This window comes from Trachemys scripta, chromosome 4, assembly GCF_013100865.1.
Source record: "Trachemys scripta elegans isolate TJP31775 chromosome 4, CAS_Tse_1.0, whole genome shotgun sequence".
Taxonomy (NCBI): Eukaryota; Metazoa; Chordata; order Testudines; family Emydidae; genus Trachemys; species Trachemys scripta.
This window is the reverse complement of record NC_048301.1, coordinates 91666140-91680659: the sequence shown is the minus strand read 5'-3', so window position 1 is coordinate 91680659 and position 14520 is coordinate 91666140. Positions and strand designations below refer to the sequence as shown.

The 14520-nt window shown below is 37.2% G+C and overlaps 2 protein-coding genes and 1 long non-coding RNA gene across 9 annotated transcripts in view; 1 reads left to right on the top strand and 2 right to left on the bottom strand.

Moving 5' to 3' along the window:
* Positions 1-2151, top strand: part of CSTF3 (cleavage stimulation factor subunit 3) — an 80923-nt gene extending 78772 nt beyond the window's left edge. The window contains exons 20-21 of the mRNA XM_034769926.1: positions 54-114; positions 1465-2151. Of these exons, the coding sequence (XP_034625817.1) occupies positions 54-114; positions 1465-1667 (264 nt within the window). The 3' untranslated portion in view covers positions 1668-2151. The remainder of the gene's footprint in view (positions 1-53; positions 115-1464) is intronic.
* Positions 51-1465, bottom strand: LOC117877130. Its single transcript, XR_004645621.1, has 2 exons — positions 1306-1465; positions 51-275 (listed from the first exon to the last, which is right to left on the bottom strand). It is a non-coding gene; the product is annotated as an uncharacterized LOC117877130 (long non-coding RNA).
* Positions 2152-2157: 6 nt separating the features above from the next.
* Positions 2158-14520, bottom strand: part of TCP11L1 (t-complex 11 like 1) — a 29001-nt gene continuing 16638 nt past the window's right edge. For all 7 annotated transcript variants that reach the window (XM_034769933.1, XM_034769928.1, XM_034769932.1 and 4 more), the window contains 7 exons: positions 13564-13684; positions 12750-12970; positions 11616-11752; positions 10946-11139; positions 8345-8526; positions 7580-7752; positions 2158-7070 (listed from right to left, as the gene is read on the bottom strand). In XM_034769933.1, the coding sequence (XP_034625824.1) occupies positions 6850-7070; positions 7580-7752; positions 8345-8526; positions 10946-11139; positions 11616-11752; positions 12750-12970; positions 13564-13684 (1249 nt within the window). In that variant the 3' untranslated portion in view covers positions 2158-6849. The remainder of the gene's footprint in view (positions 7071-7579; positions 7753-8344; positions 8527-10945; positions 11140-11615; positions 11753-12749; positions 12971-13563; positions 13685-14520) is intronic.

The following is a 14520-nucleotide window of genomic DNA, read 5'->3' as shown; positions in this document are numbered from 1 at the left end:
AGTAATGTGTACGTATTTCCTAGTCAGTCATCTAAATTCTTCTCCAATAACAGGGGCCTTTTGTGCAAGTGGATGAACTCATGGAGATTTTTCGAAGATGCAAAATGCCAGAAAGTAAGTGTTGGTTTTTTTGTTTTTTTTTTTCTCCCCCCGTCATTGAAGTAGCAACATGGCAGTGCAAGGTGAGTATGAGGATAGCTATATAGCCTCTTACAGAGGAAGTCTGTACTGAGATTAGGCTGCTGCTTGCTGTCATTTGATTATCTGAGATTTCCCTATAATAAAGAAATGAGAATTATTGGGTCAGTATATTTCTGTAATTCTCTGATTCATTATTGTTTCTGTTAGTGCACTAATTTCCTTTGGTGAATGGTTTATTAGCTGAGTTATGAAAACCCCAGGGCTGGACCTGGGCATACACATTTCACAAACTTAAAAAGCATTGGCCATTATGCAGTAACAGTTCAGAATGGGGCTGTATACTCAAAAAGTGATCGAAATTGATCAAGTGTCTTTCTTTACCTTATGAGTCTGGTCCCCTATAAAACTCCTAGCTCAGAGTAGAACATGACACAATAGGGCTGCAGAGAGATCCCATATAGGGGGAAGATGCTGAGAAAGTGACCAGACCTGAAACTTAAGTCTCTTGTTAAAGGAGAAAGTCACCATAGGCAGGGACATTAAAGATAGCATTTTCCTTTTATGGAGTAGAGTACTTTAGACATCAGTTCTTTCTGAAAGTTGAATGCAGCTGACCTGACTCAGAAGTCAGAGCAGTAAATTTCACTTGACTTTTTCCTGAAGATGTTTTCCCATGCAGTAGAGTATAGTTTTCAGCCCACTCATTTTTCTTGCAAAATTGACATCTACTGAGATGACTGAGATTTTGAGAATTCCTAAATGGAGAAGGTGCCTTAATTTTTTAAGTTATAGTATCCTGAAAACTCTCTCTCAAACATTTGTAAGGAGTAAAATGGCAAAATTCTTCATTGTCCAAAATGCAGTGGATCTAATCAGTAGCTTAAATGAACCATCTTTTTTCATGTCCTTGTTAAATTCTAATCAAGCATTGTATTACAGAACTGTTAACTTTATTCTTAAGTGAAACTGAGAAATGTGGCAGGAATGACTTGTTAGGAAGTTTCTGAAATGTAACATTTCACAGCCAAAACATCCTGCTTTAACAAACTAAGCTACAGTCCTCAATGTGAGGTCTATTCCCCCCTTGGCAGCACACTTTGATTTAACTCTTCTATAGCAGCATAGCCTTTGTCAAAGGCAGTAGTAGGAAATCCTGACTCTCACCTGGTGTCAAAGGGCAACTCATTTCTCTTCTGTTTTCAGCAGTGTGTCTCAGTACACCTGCAGAGGGTCCAGAGCATCTTAATAATTTGCTGACTTGTTTTCCTCATCAAGGAAAAACCAGTTTGTTTCTGAAGCCAATTTATCTTTCTTGTTCCAAAGCTGTTGATGAAGCTGTAAGAATAATTACCGGAGGCCTGCCTGAATTAACTGTGGAAGGCAATGGACCTGTGGAAAATAATACCATGTTCAATAAAGCTGTCAAGAGACCAAATGAAGATTCTGACGATGAAGAGGAGAAGGGATCCGTGGTTCCTCCTGTACATGACATCTACAGAGCACGACAGCAAAAGAGAATCCGATGAAACAAGTTCCAAATCAGACTGTGAAAGACTTGTATTAAGAGATTTTTTTGCCTCTTATGTCAAATGTTTAAAAAGGGACAACCGTTTTTAACAAACATCTCAGCAATGAGGTTTTGTTACTGTGGTGCCTCTTTATACTGTATGGTTCTTGATCAGCAGAGTCTTAGAAAGTGCTCTAAACAAAATTAGGTTTTTCAAAAACAATAGCACAAAATGTCTGAATTGCATTTTGTTCCTCTTCAAGTGTGTTTACATCTACCACTTGAAGTCTTGTGAGGCTTTCAACAGTTTTATTTTAAAAACTGGATGGCTTATAATTGTGAAGCATTTTTAATTCACAGTTCCTGGAAAACAGTTGTTCTCAGTTTGCTCATGTAGTGTCCTGCCTTATTGTTTGTTTTTATTTATGGCAGAATGTATGGAATCTGTTTTGTAGTTTTAAAATGGAAAAAACATTCCATTAAAATAAAAAGATATCAAAAACTTCATGTCTCATTCAGATTTTATGTATATACTCTTACATCAACCAAACAAAGCAGCCTCAAAAGAGAGAAATTTGTTGGGAGGTAATTCCTCATGATGGTTTCAGAGTTCTACCCTTGCCCCCTCCCCAAAATATTGGAAGATAATGCATTTCCTCATTCCAAAGCAATTTAAAATGAAAAGAACTGACAACACAGCAAGATAAGTTATCAGATGCACACTTTGTATATTGAAATTTCCAGAAGTACTGTTAGTCCTGCATTAATTTTATCCATCATTACTGTCTTTAGTTTACAGGCAAAAACAAGCTATTAAATATATTAAGATTTTTTTTTTTAAAACCACTGCAGTCATTTTCAAATAAGTTAATGGTACTTCTAGAAGCAGCTTCTGTGTAATTGTACATCTCTTAGATTGCATTTAAACTTGCACCTTAATATTCAACATTGCACTTTAATAATTAGAGCATTATTTTTTCTCCAGATTATACAGGCTCTTACTACATAAGACAAACAAATTCCGACCACTCATGTGGAGAGCTGTAGTTTAGTGGTGCTAGTGAGATTTGAAGAGGTGGACATATTCAGCCAGTAAAGTATATTCTTCACATTGTGTAAATTGGATTTGCAATAGGAATTGCTTAGTAACCTCCAGGACCATACTTTCATTTGATGGGAAACAAGGTAGAGGGGGATATTTACAGAGGGAGGCCCTCATCTGTTTGGCACAGAACTCTAGACTAAGGAGCAAATGTGGCTGCGTGAAGCAACACACAGAAGTTGAATCAGGTTCCAGTTGCTGGCCTGAGAGCTTACGTTGCCATACTTATCTGAATTTATTTTTTAAAGGGACTTTATGAGAAGAATATTTATCAGTTTTGCTTGTCACCCAACAATTAGAACACCTGGGGAAAGTAACTGAAATGTGACATATAGTAACTTAAAAAAAACACACTTACAATTTAGTAATAGGTAACAAATGCCCAAAATAAACATTACAACACAGCAGCAACTTACACTATCTGCAAGACTGACAAAGTCCAAACATGGAGTCGTTGGTTCTCAGTTAGTACAGCACCCCATACTTGACCAATGTGCCTGCTACCCAGATTTTTTTAAAAATGTAAAGTTAATAAAGCTTTAGGAACAAAACACAATATTAAGAAAGACAGGACTTGCTGTACTGACCACATGAGCAACATGCACAGGTGTGTGTTGCGAACAGTAAGCAGGAGCTGGCACTCATGGACATCTGGACTTTGCAGCTTTGTCTAATGATCTCCTACATTAAGCAAGTATACATTTATCTGACAATTCAGTATTTGACCATTGCTTATCCATACAGTGAATCACCCATCCTGACACTGTACTTATCACAGCATTTACTCAATGGATGCTAAGCATATGCAGTCTCTGCTGTTTCAGTATGCTCAGTTTAGCATTAAGCTTGTAGGTTGGTTTGTAAGCGATCAGTGATAAATGTAGTAAGAAAACCAAAACAGATTCAGTGTATTTTTAAACAAAGCTGGTAGGGGAACCACTGGAGGTACTAAAGTCTAAGCCTGGAACTCTGTGCAGGATTTCCCAAACACTTCTATAGCACAACATAAATAAGAAAAGTCACCCACAAAAGCCATATTGGGCTGAGAGCGAGTTGTGTCAGTCACCACTCATCTGCTACTGGTGTGCTTATTCCTCACTTAGACACCTACTCCAAAGATTTTCAGACCTGGGTGGTTAACTCCATCTGATTTAAGTAGTTTTATTTTCAGGAGGGCTGAGCACACGACCCAGGTTTGAAAATGTTAGGATGTGAAATTGAGGATTAAGGCTATCAGCTCATGACTCCTACTTCTCATTTTGGCATCAGTCTTGGTCTTGTTTCTACCTTGAAATAATCACTCAAAAGGTTTCAGGGTACAGTAGTCAGAAGTTTGGGAGCTTTCACTTAACAACTTGAATCTACAAAACTGGGCTAGAAATTACACTAGGAACTGTGCCAATGGCCTGAGAACCAGAATGTACAGAGGAGTGTGAAAATGATAAATTCCATTAAAAAAACAAAACAAACAGTTCAGCTGTGTCTCTATGTCCCTCCTCCCTATCCCATACCACTGCCCTCGCATCATAACAAAAATGGATGTAGTGGTACTAGAAGGATGTACTGATCACTTTGCGCATTATGTCCTTTTCCCCAGCAATTTAGAACCGGTACACTTAGATCTCATAAACAAGAATATCACAAGCAGAGTAGTTTGTTTTCTAACCTTCATCTCTCTCAGGAATTGTTGAGGTGAAAACCAAAACATAGCTTTGGAGCTGCAGCAGCATTTGGGCCATTGCAATTCAAGAGCACTATCTGTTGGAATAGGTTTGAAGCATCCACTGCGAATACACAAGAGAGTTAAGATCACACTGACGCTACACAAAGGTATGGAGAAATGTACCACCAATGCTTGAGGACAAGAGCAAGAAATGTATCTCTCTAATAGCCCTCAGTAACGTCTATCTAGGAAAAGTATAGCGTTTAAAGGTCAGCGTCATCTAGTCTGAATTCTTGTGTATCGCAGGCCACCAGTACCACCCAGCACCTGCACACTAAACCCAACAACTGAAATTAGGCCAAAGTATTACAACCCATAGAAGACTAGACTATTATGTGCCACAGGCAGAGAACAAAGGGATTGAGGTGTACCAGTGAGACCAAGAGTAGAATAGAACATGGACAGTACCAAAAAAATAGTGCTAGATAAACTTTTGAGCTTAAGCTACTTATTTCAATTTACTAAAGAATGTTCAAATATATATTTTCAGGAGTTCAGCCAAAAGAACCATCCAACAAAGAAAATGGTTTCCTAATATTGTCGTTAGTTTTGTAATCATAAAAATGAGGTAAGCTTTGTTTCACATTGTGCAACCGAAGTTTGAGATTAATTTAATTCGCTAATGTGGTGATACATCAAGCAAGTAAAGCTATTGTTATTTTATTCCATCTTCCCCATAGAGCAGAAAACTGTTAGAGCCGTACATCCGATCTCAGTTCTAGCCCTAGGAACTAATGAAATTTCAAAATGCAAAGGGAAGTGTAAGTATTAGAATAAGTACTCCAGGGTACCTCCCTTCTTACCACTGTTCTGTTGAATGTGACTGACTAGTCAACTACTCTATTATTTTATTAATCAATAGTGTCAAAAAAGAGGCCCTCTTAAATTCTTCATTTTAGAATACAATAAATATTCTATTTTTGTCATAGCGTCCCCCCGCCCCAGAACTCTTAGGACGAGGTACCAACCTATCATTTATTAACATGAGCTCACTTCACCTTATATTACCTGAGATGCTAAGAACTTTGGCAACCATTTCTTACTCAAAACCTGATAGGCTCTATCAGCTGAAGAAAGTTTCAATTTTGCTTTTAACTGTCCTAAACCTTATATTTACTTCCAAGAAAAGTTTAAATTTCCATATTTTATGAATTATTAAGATCAGAAATCCTTCAGAGTGCATTTAGAGAACATCTTGCTAGTTATCTTCTCAAGAATCTAAAATACTTTGAGTTCAATAACATCTGTAAAAAGTGAAAAAGCATCTAAAACACTAAATAATATTTTCCCATGACTTCAAATGAACTTTAAATAGTTCATTTCCTACTATACCTTTTAAAGTCACTGTTTAAAATATTAATAAATTATTGGTATGTTTCAATTTCAGTGATATTTCTGAAACTATGAGCATATACAATTGTCTGATAAGTCACACAGTTTTAAGAAAAAAAAAAAAAAGGAAATTTCCTCAAGCCTGAAATTCAATGCATAAGACTTTATCCATCTTCTGAAAATGTTAAAATGTTTACTTTTTTAAATTAGTATTTCACATAAAAAGGAGTCAACTACCAGCAAAAGAAAGGCAAGAAATACCACTCTTATCAAAACATTTTTCTCTTGGCCCACCTGAAAGTTTTACAAAGAGATAAATACAGCTGCAATCTTATAGACGATCACCCTTGTAACACTGTACATAGTAGAAGACAGTTATTTGATAACCAGAAAGTTCACTACAAAATATAATTATATCATGTTTTTGGTAACTTATTTGCAGACAGAGAGCAAAAATTGCTATAGAAAAATGTGATTAGCAGAAAGACTAGGAGCCTTATATTATTACAATAAAGTGCTATGTTTGGGCCTGCTCTTAACCACCATTATTCAAAGTTTCTTACATCTCAAATTTTAAATTATTTCTTCAGTTGTTAAAATAGGATTTCAGAAGGCCAAATCACTCAGTATGGAAGAGACCTTTGCTAATCTTCGCTAGATGAACACATACACTAACTTCATGGTAAATTGGAGAGTTAGAATGCTACAAAAAGCCTCCCACAAAATCCGCAATTTAAAAATGCAGTCTGGTTGTACAATTGTTTAGTCTTATCTAACATCTGCTCAGTAGCAAAAACTACAGCCATAAAATTAACAAACATAATTTGTTATGCTAAAATTGCATCTATTTACCATTTAATTCAAAGGGCCTATCCTAACTTGTACATAATTTTCCCCTTCAGAATCAGTGCTATTGAGTTACAGTAATAAAACTATGTTTTAATGGAATGCCATTTTCCAAAGCCAAGTTAATTGCAATTTTTTTTAGCAGACAAAATTAACACTATCTAGATAGCATACAAACTGGTATGATGATTCTTCTGACTACCCTAACAATTGGGATTCTTCCTTATTCAGTAGTTTGCTGAGGATCACATCATAGTACGGGCTGAACACCATCTTGTTATAGTTGACAAGGCGAACATACTTGACAGCAATTTCTTCCATCTCTCTTTGAATAGGGCCTAATCCCCCAGGAATAGCAGGAAACGATTTCTGATGACCAGAAGTCAGATAGCTCTCCAAAAATGTCTGGATTCGAGAATCTAGGAGGGGAAAAGGACCAAGGTGTTTTTAAATACAAAACAAGAACAACGCATGTGATCTTCCTCCATGGTGCATTACCAAAAAAAAAAAAAAAAAAGGTGAGCACACCCTGTGTTAGGTACTTCAGTCCAGAGACTCCTCCGAGCATAGATCCCAACATTATGTTCTACTGTCTGAAAAGATCATCACTTTAAATAATTACAACTTCAGGTGATGCAGGTGGCTGGACAGTTCAGTGAAGATCCAAGTTTAGGAATTCAAAGATCACTTCTACAGTTGAAACTTGGGCAACTACACTTGAAAATTCTGACCTGATTTTCAGAGTTGCTGAGCTGCCCAAGAGGTCAAGGTAAGGCACTCAACTTTGTCTAATGGCTCACCATACATCAGAAGCAAGTGTTATTAAATAATCAATATTAAATCATACAAAACAGGTTATTCAATGAGTTTACTAGTAGCAAAAGAAAAAAGCATGTTTGAGAACACTGCATATACACTCCAAGATTACCTATCAACTTGCATATGGTGTTGTCAGAGTTTCCCAATGCCTGGATCTGTCCTTTAAGCGCAATCTCTTTCTCAGTTGTGAATGGCGTGAATCCATGTTGGGAAAGACAGCTATTAACTTCAGCACAGACCTTCTCACCAACAGTAGCCAAAGATTCACTCAGGTTAAAGGATCTAGAGAGAACATGAAGGAGTAAACCATTCCTTAAGGATTGTTGCTTAGTCATTTATTTTGACTCTTTACAATCAGTCCAATTATATTGATTTGAGCAGCCTATATATTAACAAATCACTGGTTCCTCTCACCACCACTGTCTATGGCAGTCATCCTAAACCAACAGGTGTCTGCACACATGTATAGAACAAACGATTTTGTGAAGGATGGAGGGAGACTGGTCCAAGCTATGAAGCATGATTAACTGCCAACAAAAGGCTGTGGACTTGGTAGAAGACTTCACATGAAATAAGTAATGACAGCAAATGAATTGTTTGGCACAGGCATGTCGGATGGGGAGGAAAGGAATAAGGTGGTTAATTTCTTTAGAAAAAACTGCTGGCCTTGTATGCTTGCGTGAGTGAAAGCCCTCCATTCTAATCACTCGTCCCTTCTATCCTTCCCTAAGTTTCTTGAAGTCAAGAGAGTAAGAGAAGCCCATGCAATCAATACTCACTTGGATCACAACAAAATTAAGCCACTGAACACCACTTCCACAATTGAACATAACATAGTTGAGAAATGCTCTGTAGGAGTCATTCAGATACTCACGGAAGGTGCATTCCTGTCAACAACACCTTTATAATGGTTTTGATTTTGTCAGCAAACCCTGGCAGATTGGAAAGCGCTGCACCTACTACATTGAACATGACCAGGAGGATAGCACCAGTCAAGGTGAGCTGTTCAAGCTCCAGCTGCATTTCCTGAAAGCGGGTGTGGTCCATTAACAATGTCTGCAAAGAGAGAGTAAAATCAAAATGCTGGGCTAACAAAGTATAGTGAAAATGAAATTGTGAGGCCATGTAACATAATGAAGATTATTCTGAAAACTGAATTCCTTTAGTACACAGACTTCAAAATTGTATCAGTATTCCATTCATTTGAAGGATGGCCAGTGATACCAATGCCACTCTGAGTAAAATCCAATAAGGGGTGCTCTGTAAGCAGCATGTTTGGAAGCCCAGAGAGGAAACATTTTATCTCCATTTGCTCCTCCTACAAGATTTCCAAATTCACTCGTAAAACCTGATTTCCCAGATAGCAGTAGAATTCAATGTCACTGTTAGTATATATCAAAAAGATGCAATACTCAGAAAACAGTCCTCTTCTAATTAAAAGCTTTTACTATGGTTAAAGTTAGATAATTACTAGAGATTCCTCTCTCTAGGATCCTTCAAGGGATTGGTGTTGCAGTGGGATAGTGCACCAGTCTTTTATTTCCAACACCTAATTACACAATCAGTCTAGTCAAATATGGTCCATCTAATCTGATGTTTTCCCTATAACAGTAGACAGTGCAAGAAATCCACAATGAACAATTATAGAATAACCTTCCTATGGGAGAAATCTTTCTACACAGGTTAGTTAGTGGCTGGTTTATGCACTGAAGATGTTTGTATCCATTATACATTTTTTATCCTAAGGTAGACCCAAGGTTAAGTGTCAGTAAACGTTTCATCTTAGTGCTTAGAGGACCTTTGTTTCCATCCCAAATACCACTATTTACATTTATTAAAACTCAGCATGATAAGCAGTTTGTGCTCCAGAAAGATCCAGGAGTGGAGTATCAGGGATTAGCAGGTGAGAACCAAGGTGATTTAATAGAGCTGTGTTGGTAAACTTGCACAATGCCTGGCTTTATCTAATGTTTTCAGTCCCTCGCTTTAATGAGCACTAATTCAATTCACAAAAGAATGTTTTAAAAAAAATGCTTATGTTTCATCTTTGAATTACTCAGCTTCTATTACAGATGGATTTGTTTCAAGACAAACGAATAAAAATATTCTCCTTTTGAGATAAAAAGTTAAAACGTATTGGGTTACTACATTCAAAATAAAGCAGGAGAGTTATCAATTAATGGATCACATTACACCAATCATAATTTATAGTGAACAATGCAAACTTTTGTAGCTCAGTTGTGAATGTTAGTTTTCTGAACTCTCTCACACGTGCCTTCCTCTCAAAACAGAGTTACAGGGAAATACATTAGATGGTTCATAAGATACAAGTTACAACTACCATAAAGGGGAAAGATTTTGTAGAGTGTTCATCCTGGGTGGGCAAACAGCTGTTTGATTACTTAACTCAATGTCAGTTCTGGACATATGCTTCTCCTCCATCAAACTGAATACAATAGTCAAAGTCAATGGAATAACTCTAGGTTTATAGTGGTACAACAGAATCTAGCTGCACTGCTTCTGCAATAAGCTGAAGGTTGTAAATCTAGTTTAAATTCAGAGGTTTGGGTTCAGAATCTTCCCAGCAATGAACTAGCTGTCCAGCTCTTAAAGATAAGAAGGTAAGAGACAGTTGATTCAAGACAGAAAGACAGACAATTCTTCTCCTGCAAAATCCTAAACCCCGAGATTTATGCTGTGAGCCTCATACACAAACAGCTATTAAACAGACATTTTGCATGCATAAAACCAGACATTAGTAATCAAAACATCTGCTCAGCCATGCAGAAAGAACTCTGAAGCATCTTTTTTCTTTACAATAGCTGCAACTCACATAACATAATGCAGTTTATGAACCGCTGTAGTGAGAGCCCATGTGACAGTGTTTGAGACATATATACATATATAACCCACAGAAAATTACAAAAATCATATACAGAAAGTTCATAGTGGAACTCCCTAAAGGAACACCTGTTAAAGAAGTAACCTGATAAAAAGAATACATTATGATTTGTGTTACAGTAGCATCCAGGGGTCCCACTGAGATTGGAACACTCCTGTGCGGGGCACTGTGCAAAGACTATCCCGGTCCTGAAGAGCTTACAATCTAAATAGACAAGACAGAAAAATGGTGGGAGGGAAAACAGAGGCACAGAAAAGGAAATGACTTGTGCAGTGACACAGAGCCAGGAACAGAACCCAAATCTCCTGATTCCCAGTCCAGTGATCTATACAGTAGATTACGCTACCTCACCTTCAGTTAAACTTCAGTTTTGAAAAAGAAAAAAAAAAAAAAAAAAAGATTTCAGAATGGAGTTATCCTATTAAAAGAACTGCAAGAGCTCCAGTTAAATCCTAAATCTTTTAGTATTTTATGTCAAGAACAAGGTTATGGATCCAAATGATTTCTGCTATATCACCAAAAACAGTGTAGAAAATTAAATAGAAGAAGCTACGTCTTCTCTTAAATACCTACTTCTGGGAAAGGCCTGTGCACATGATCCCACTTAAGCAGCTTTAGATATGCCCAATTCTGCACAGCAGCAGGACACAATACAGGAACTCCACTAGCAGCAGCACCAACACCAGGGGAAGGTGGATTTTTATACTTCAAATTGGCAAGATCATCTGATGCTTCTTGCAGCCAGTCGGTGACAAAGTCTAGAGAATCTGAAAGAAAGCATTTTGGTAAAAATCTTATTTTCAGGAGTTATCTTTTTCCCCCCCATGAATAGTTTTCAAATAATACCACTACTAGTCTTTCCTACTACCCATGGTGCTAGTTACTGAGATGCATTTTATTTACTTTATGATTCAGAACTTCTGCAAGATACCAAAACAGATTGAACACAGAGAACCTCTTGGATGGAAACCACAAATTAATCTGGCAGTACTACAGACAAGCATGTTGATGCTGATTTATAGTGTCATATATTATACTGATATCCTGGGTCTGGGTTTGTTTTTTGTTTTGAAATGCAGAATTGTTGTACCGGTAAATTTCTTGAATTGAAGCTTAGGGACCAGAGGTATCTCTATTTGAATTATGGACCAATGTAACAAAATACTGAATTTGGTGGGTTGTTTTGTGTTTGTGACGCCAACATGCAAAGGCACATAATTTAGAAGAGGAAAAAAAGTCATACTTGGCTGTTTCTCAAAAATCTTCTGAAACTTCTCTCTTTCGTATTCAACAGATTGTTGCATTAAATGCGGCCTAATGCTACTGACAGCAAAGTTAGCCATGTCCATTTTCATTAAGTCTAATACAGAGAAAATTGCTCTGGAGAAAGAAAGAAAAAAAGATGTTATTTTTTCAAGCAGGGCTGCACATGTTTAAAATGTAGTTTGCAAGACTTACTTAGCATAGACTGTCCAAGGAAATGAGCTATTAAGAACATTAAAAAAGCATGGTAAGTATTTACATGCAGCTTGAAGTCTTGGGAAAGAGCACCAGGGTAATGAGGCTTGTTCCCCTGTAAAGAAACTTCTGAGAATGTACTAAGTCCTTTTCACAGACCAGTTCTCTTGAGACACGTCATCACATGCTGAATGTAGGAAAGTCTTGAATTCCAAGCCTAACATGAGGCTTATCACTATACGTGTGTACACTCTGACCTGTGTCGACCAAATGGCTCAATACACAACTGATGACAGTTAACAAAATTCCCTATAACTGTTGAGAACTTGCACAATTTATTTAAATGAGATCGTAACAAAATGGAAAATAGCATCACACATATCCAGGCCCTATATGCTTTCCACTTTTAAACACCTGTAATATATTCTTTTATTATGTATGAGAAAGGAGGTGGAGGGGGAGAAATGAGAGAAGAATTGGTAGAAGACCACCCTAAAGCTGAGTGAACTTTATTATTTTCTAAATTATTTAATGTATATCAGCAGAAAGGAAAAGTGAACAAGGAATTCATGCTTTTTCTTAAGACGGTCTCCCAATATCCAGGGAAAGATTCTCTTACCTAAATATGCCATTTCAGAAAATGATTGTTTCCAATTACACAAAGCTACATAGAAATACCTTCAGTCCATCAGAACCAAAAGGGTCCTTGCTAATAGCTGCTGGAATTTTCTTCTTTATTGTTTTCCCCCTCTGCTTGCTTTATATTTTTCTAGAAAGAATTTTTTGCTAGAGGACTGTTTATGTCATCAGCATGCACAAGTAAAATTTGGATCTTTAACAAGGATCTACAAGCAAATCTGAAATTAATTAAGTGACCCACAGTCTGATTCCTTGCAATTCCTTATCGTCATTCCAGTACCTGAATAGTGGGACTATTTCATGAATGTCTTTCAGTTTCTTAATTTCCTCATCTCTAACTGGAGCACAAAGGGTCCCCATCATTCCGATGATGAATTCTGCCAGCTTAGAAATATCCAGGGCCCCGTTCACTGCCTCCTGCTTTATCAGATCCAGATCCAGAACTTCAGTAATCTGATTTCTTAATCTAGTATGACCAGGCAATAAGAAAGATAGAAGAGTCTGAAAGAAAACAAATTTTCATTTTGTTAGTTTTTCCACAACAAACAACATTATTGTTTCGCCATCTTACAAAGGAACTTAATAACGGTCTGAATTAACAACCAACTTCATGCTGGATTTCTATGGCAGATGAGGTCTTAATAGTTTTTCAAAACATAGGGCCACAAAAATTACACAGTATATTTTTTAATCATAGTTTTCCTGCATTCTATACTGTATTGGTGTTATTCAGATTGCAAGCTCTTTGGGACAGGGAGGGTTTTTTCGGAGGTGGTTTTTTTCGCTAAATCTAGATTGGTGCCTCTACGTGCTATTGTAGCAAAAATAATTAATGTCACATTTTGCTACTGCAACCTCAGAATTATTAAAGTAACATTACCTGCAACCTTCCCTTCATCTAACATGACTCGGCATTTCTTGCTTTCGCATTTGATTATTTTTTCCTCCATGTGTCCATGCAGCCTATAGATAAAGCTATCGTCTAGACTTCTACAGAGCATTTTGCCATCGCTGTATAACAACTGTGTGTATACAGTTTGCGTATCTGTGCCATGTAATCTCTGTAAATTACTTCTGATGTCACACCTTCTTACCTCTTTAATCTCCCCCACAAGTTTAATTGACTGATCATATGTTGGTGGATCTTCGCTTAACTGGGCTTCCAGACAGTCCCAAAAAGCTTTATGTACAATCTCTTTTACAGTTTTCTCCAGGCTGTTAGTAAACACAACAATATCAAAGTTAGTATCTTACATGTAATGAATTAGAGAGGTTTAGAGGAGAAAACTGCCATTTTAATCAGGCACAAGAGTATAAAAACTGGAATGATTTGGAATGGCTGACATCACAGCTAAAAAGATAAAGAGCAGGTGAAAAACAAAACAAAAACAAGACCCATAAAAGCATCCAGAAAACGCTACTTCTAAAAGTAATCTATAAAGAAAAGACAAATCACAAAATCAATTTATTTCATCTTCACATGAACAACATCAGTGTTTCTTAGCAATACATAACCCAATTAAGTTCCTAGAAGCGGTGCAAGTCCTTTGGGTAAAATTTGAAAAGTGAAACCAGAATGTAATAGCAGTGAGGTATTTCCTTCATGACTGAGCACAACTCACCGCTTGTCAAAATACCTGGGCATTAAGATATTTTTACTAAGTTGGACGGTCAAATTCAGAGTTAGTGTAAATAATCCCATTACTTCAACAACAAGTTACAAATTTCAATGTTTTGATTTAATTGTGCGACTCTACTGAAGCTGCATATGTTCACGCCAGATCTGAATGCGGCCTTTTCTGAAGATGCCTGGAGCTACCTTGTGTCTGTTACAGCTTTCCCCCTATTCCATTTTGTTTCTTACAGCTGTCCCCTTACTCCATTTTGTTTTTTGTTCTCCTCCTGTGGCCGCCCCTCCCTGGCTGTTGTTTACCAGGGCCACTGCCCTTCTCAAAGGGAGGGCCCCTTAAGTTGTTTACCAAGAGCCATTGCCCTTCTCAAAGGGATGGCCACTTGTGCTGCGTGCTAAGCGGGACCACTGCCCTGTTCAA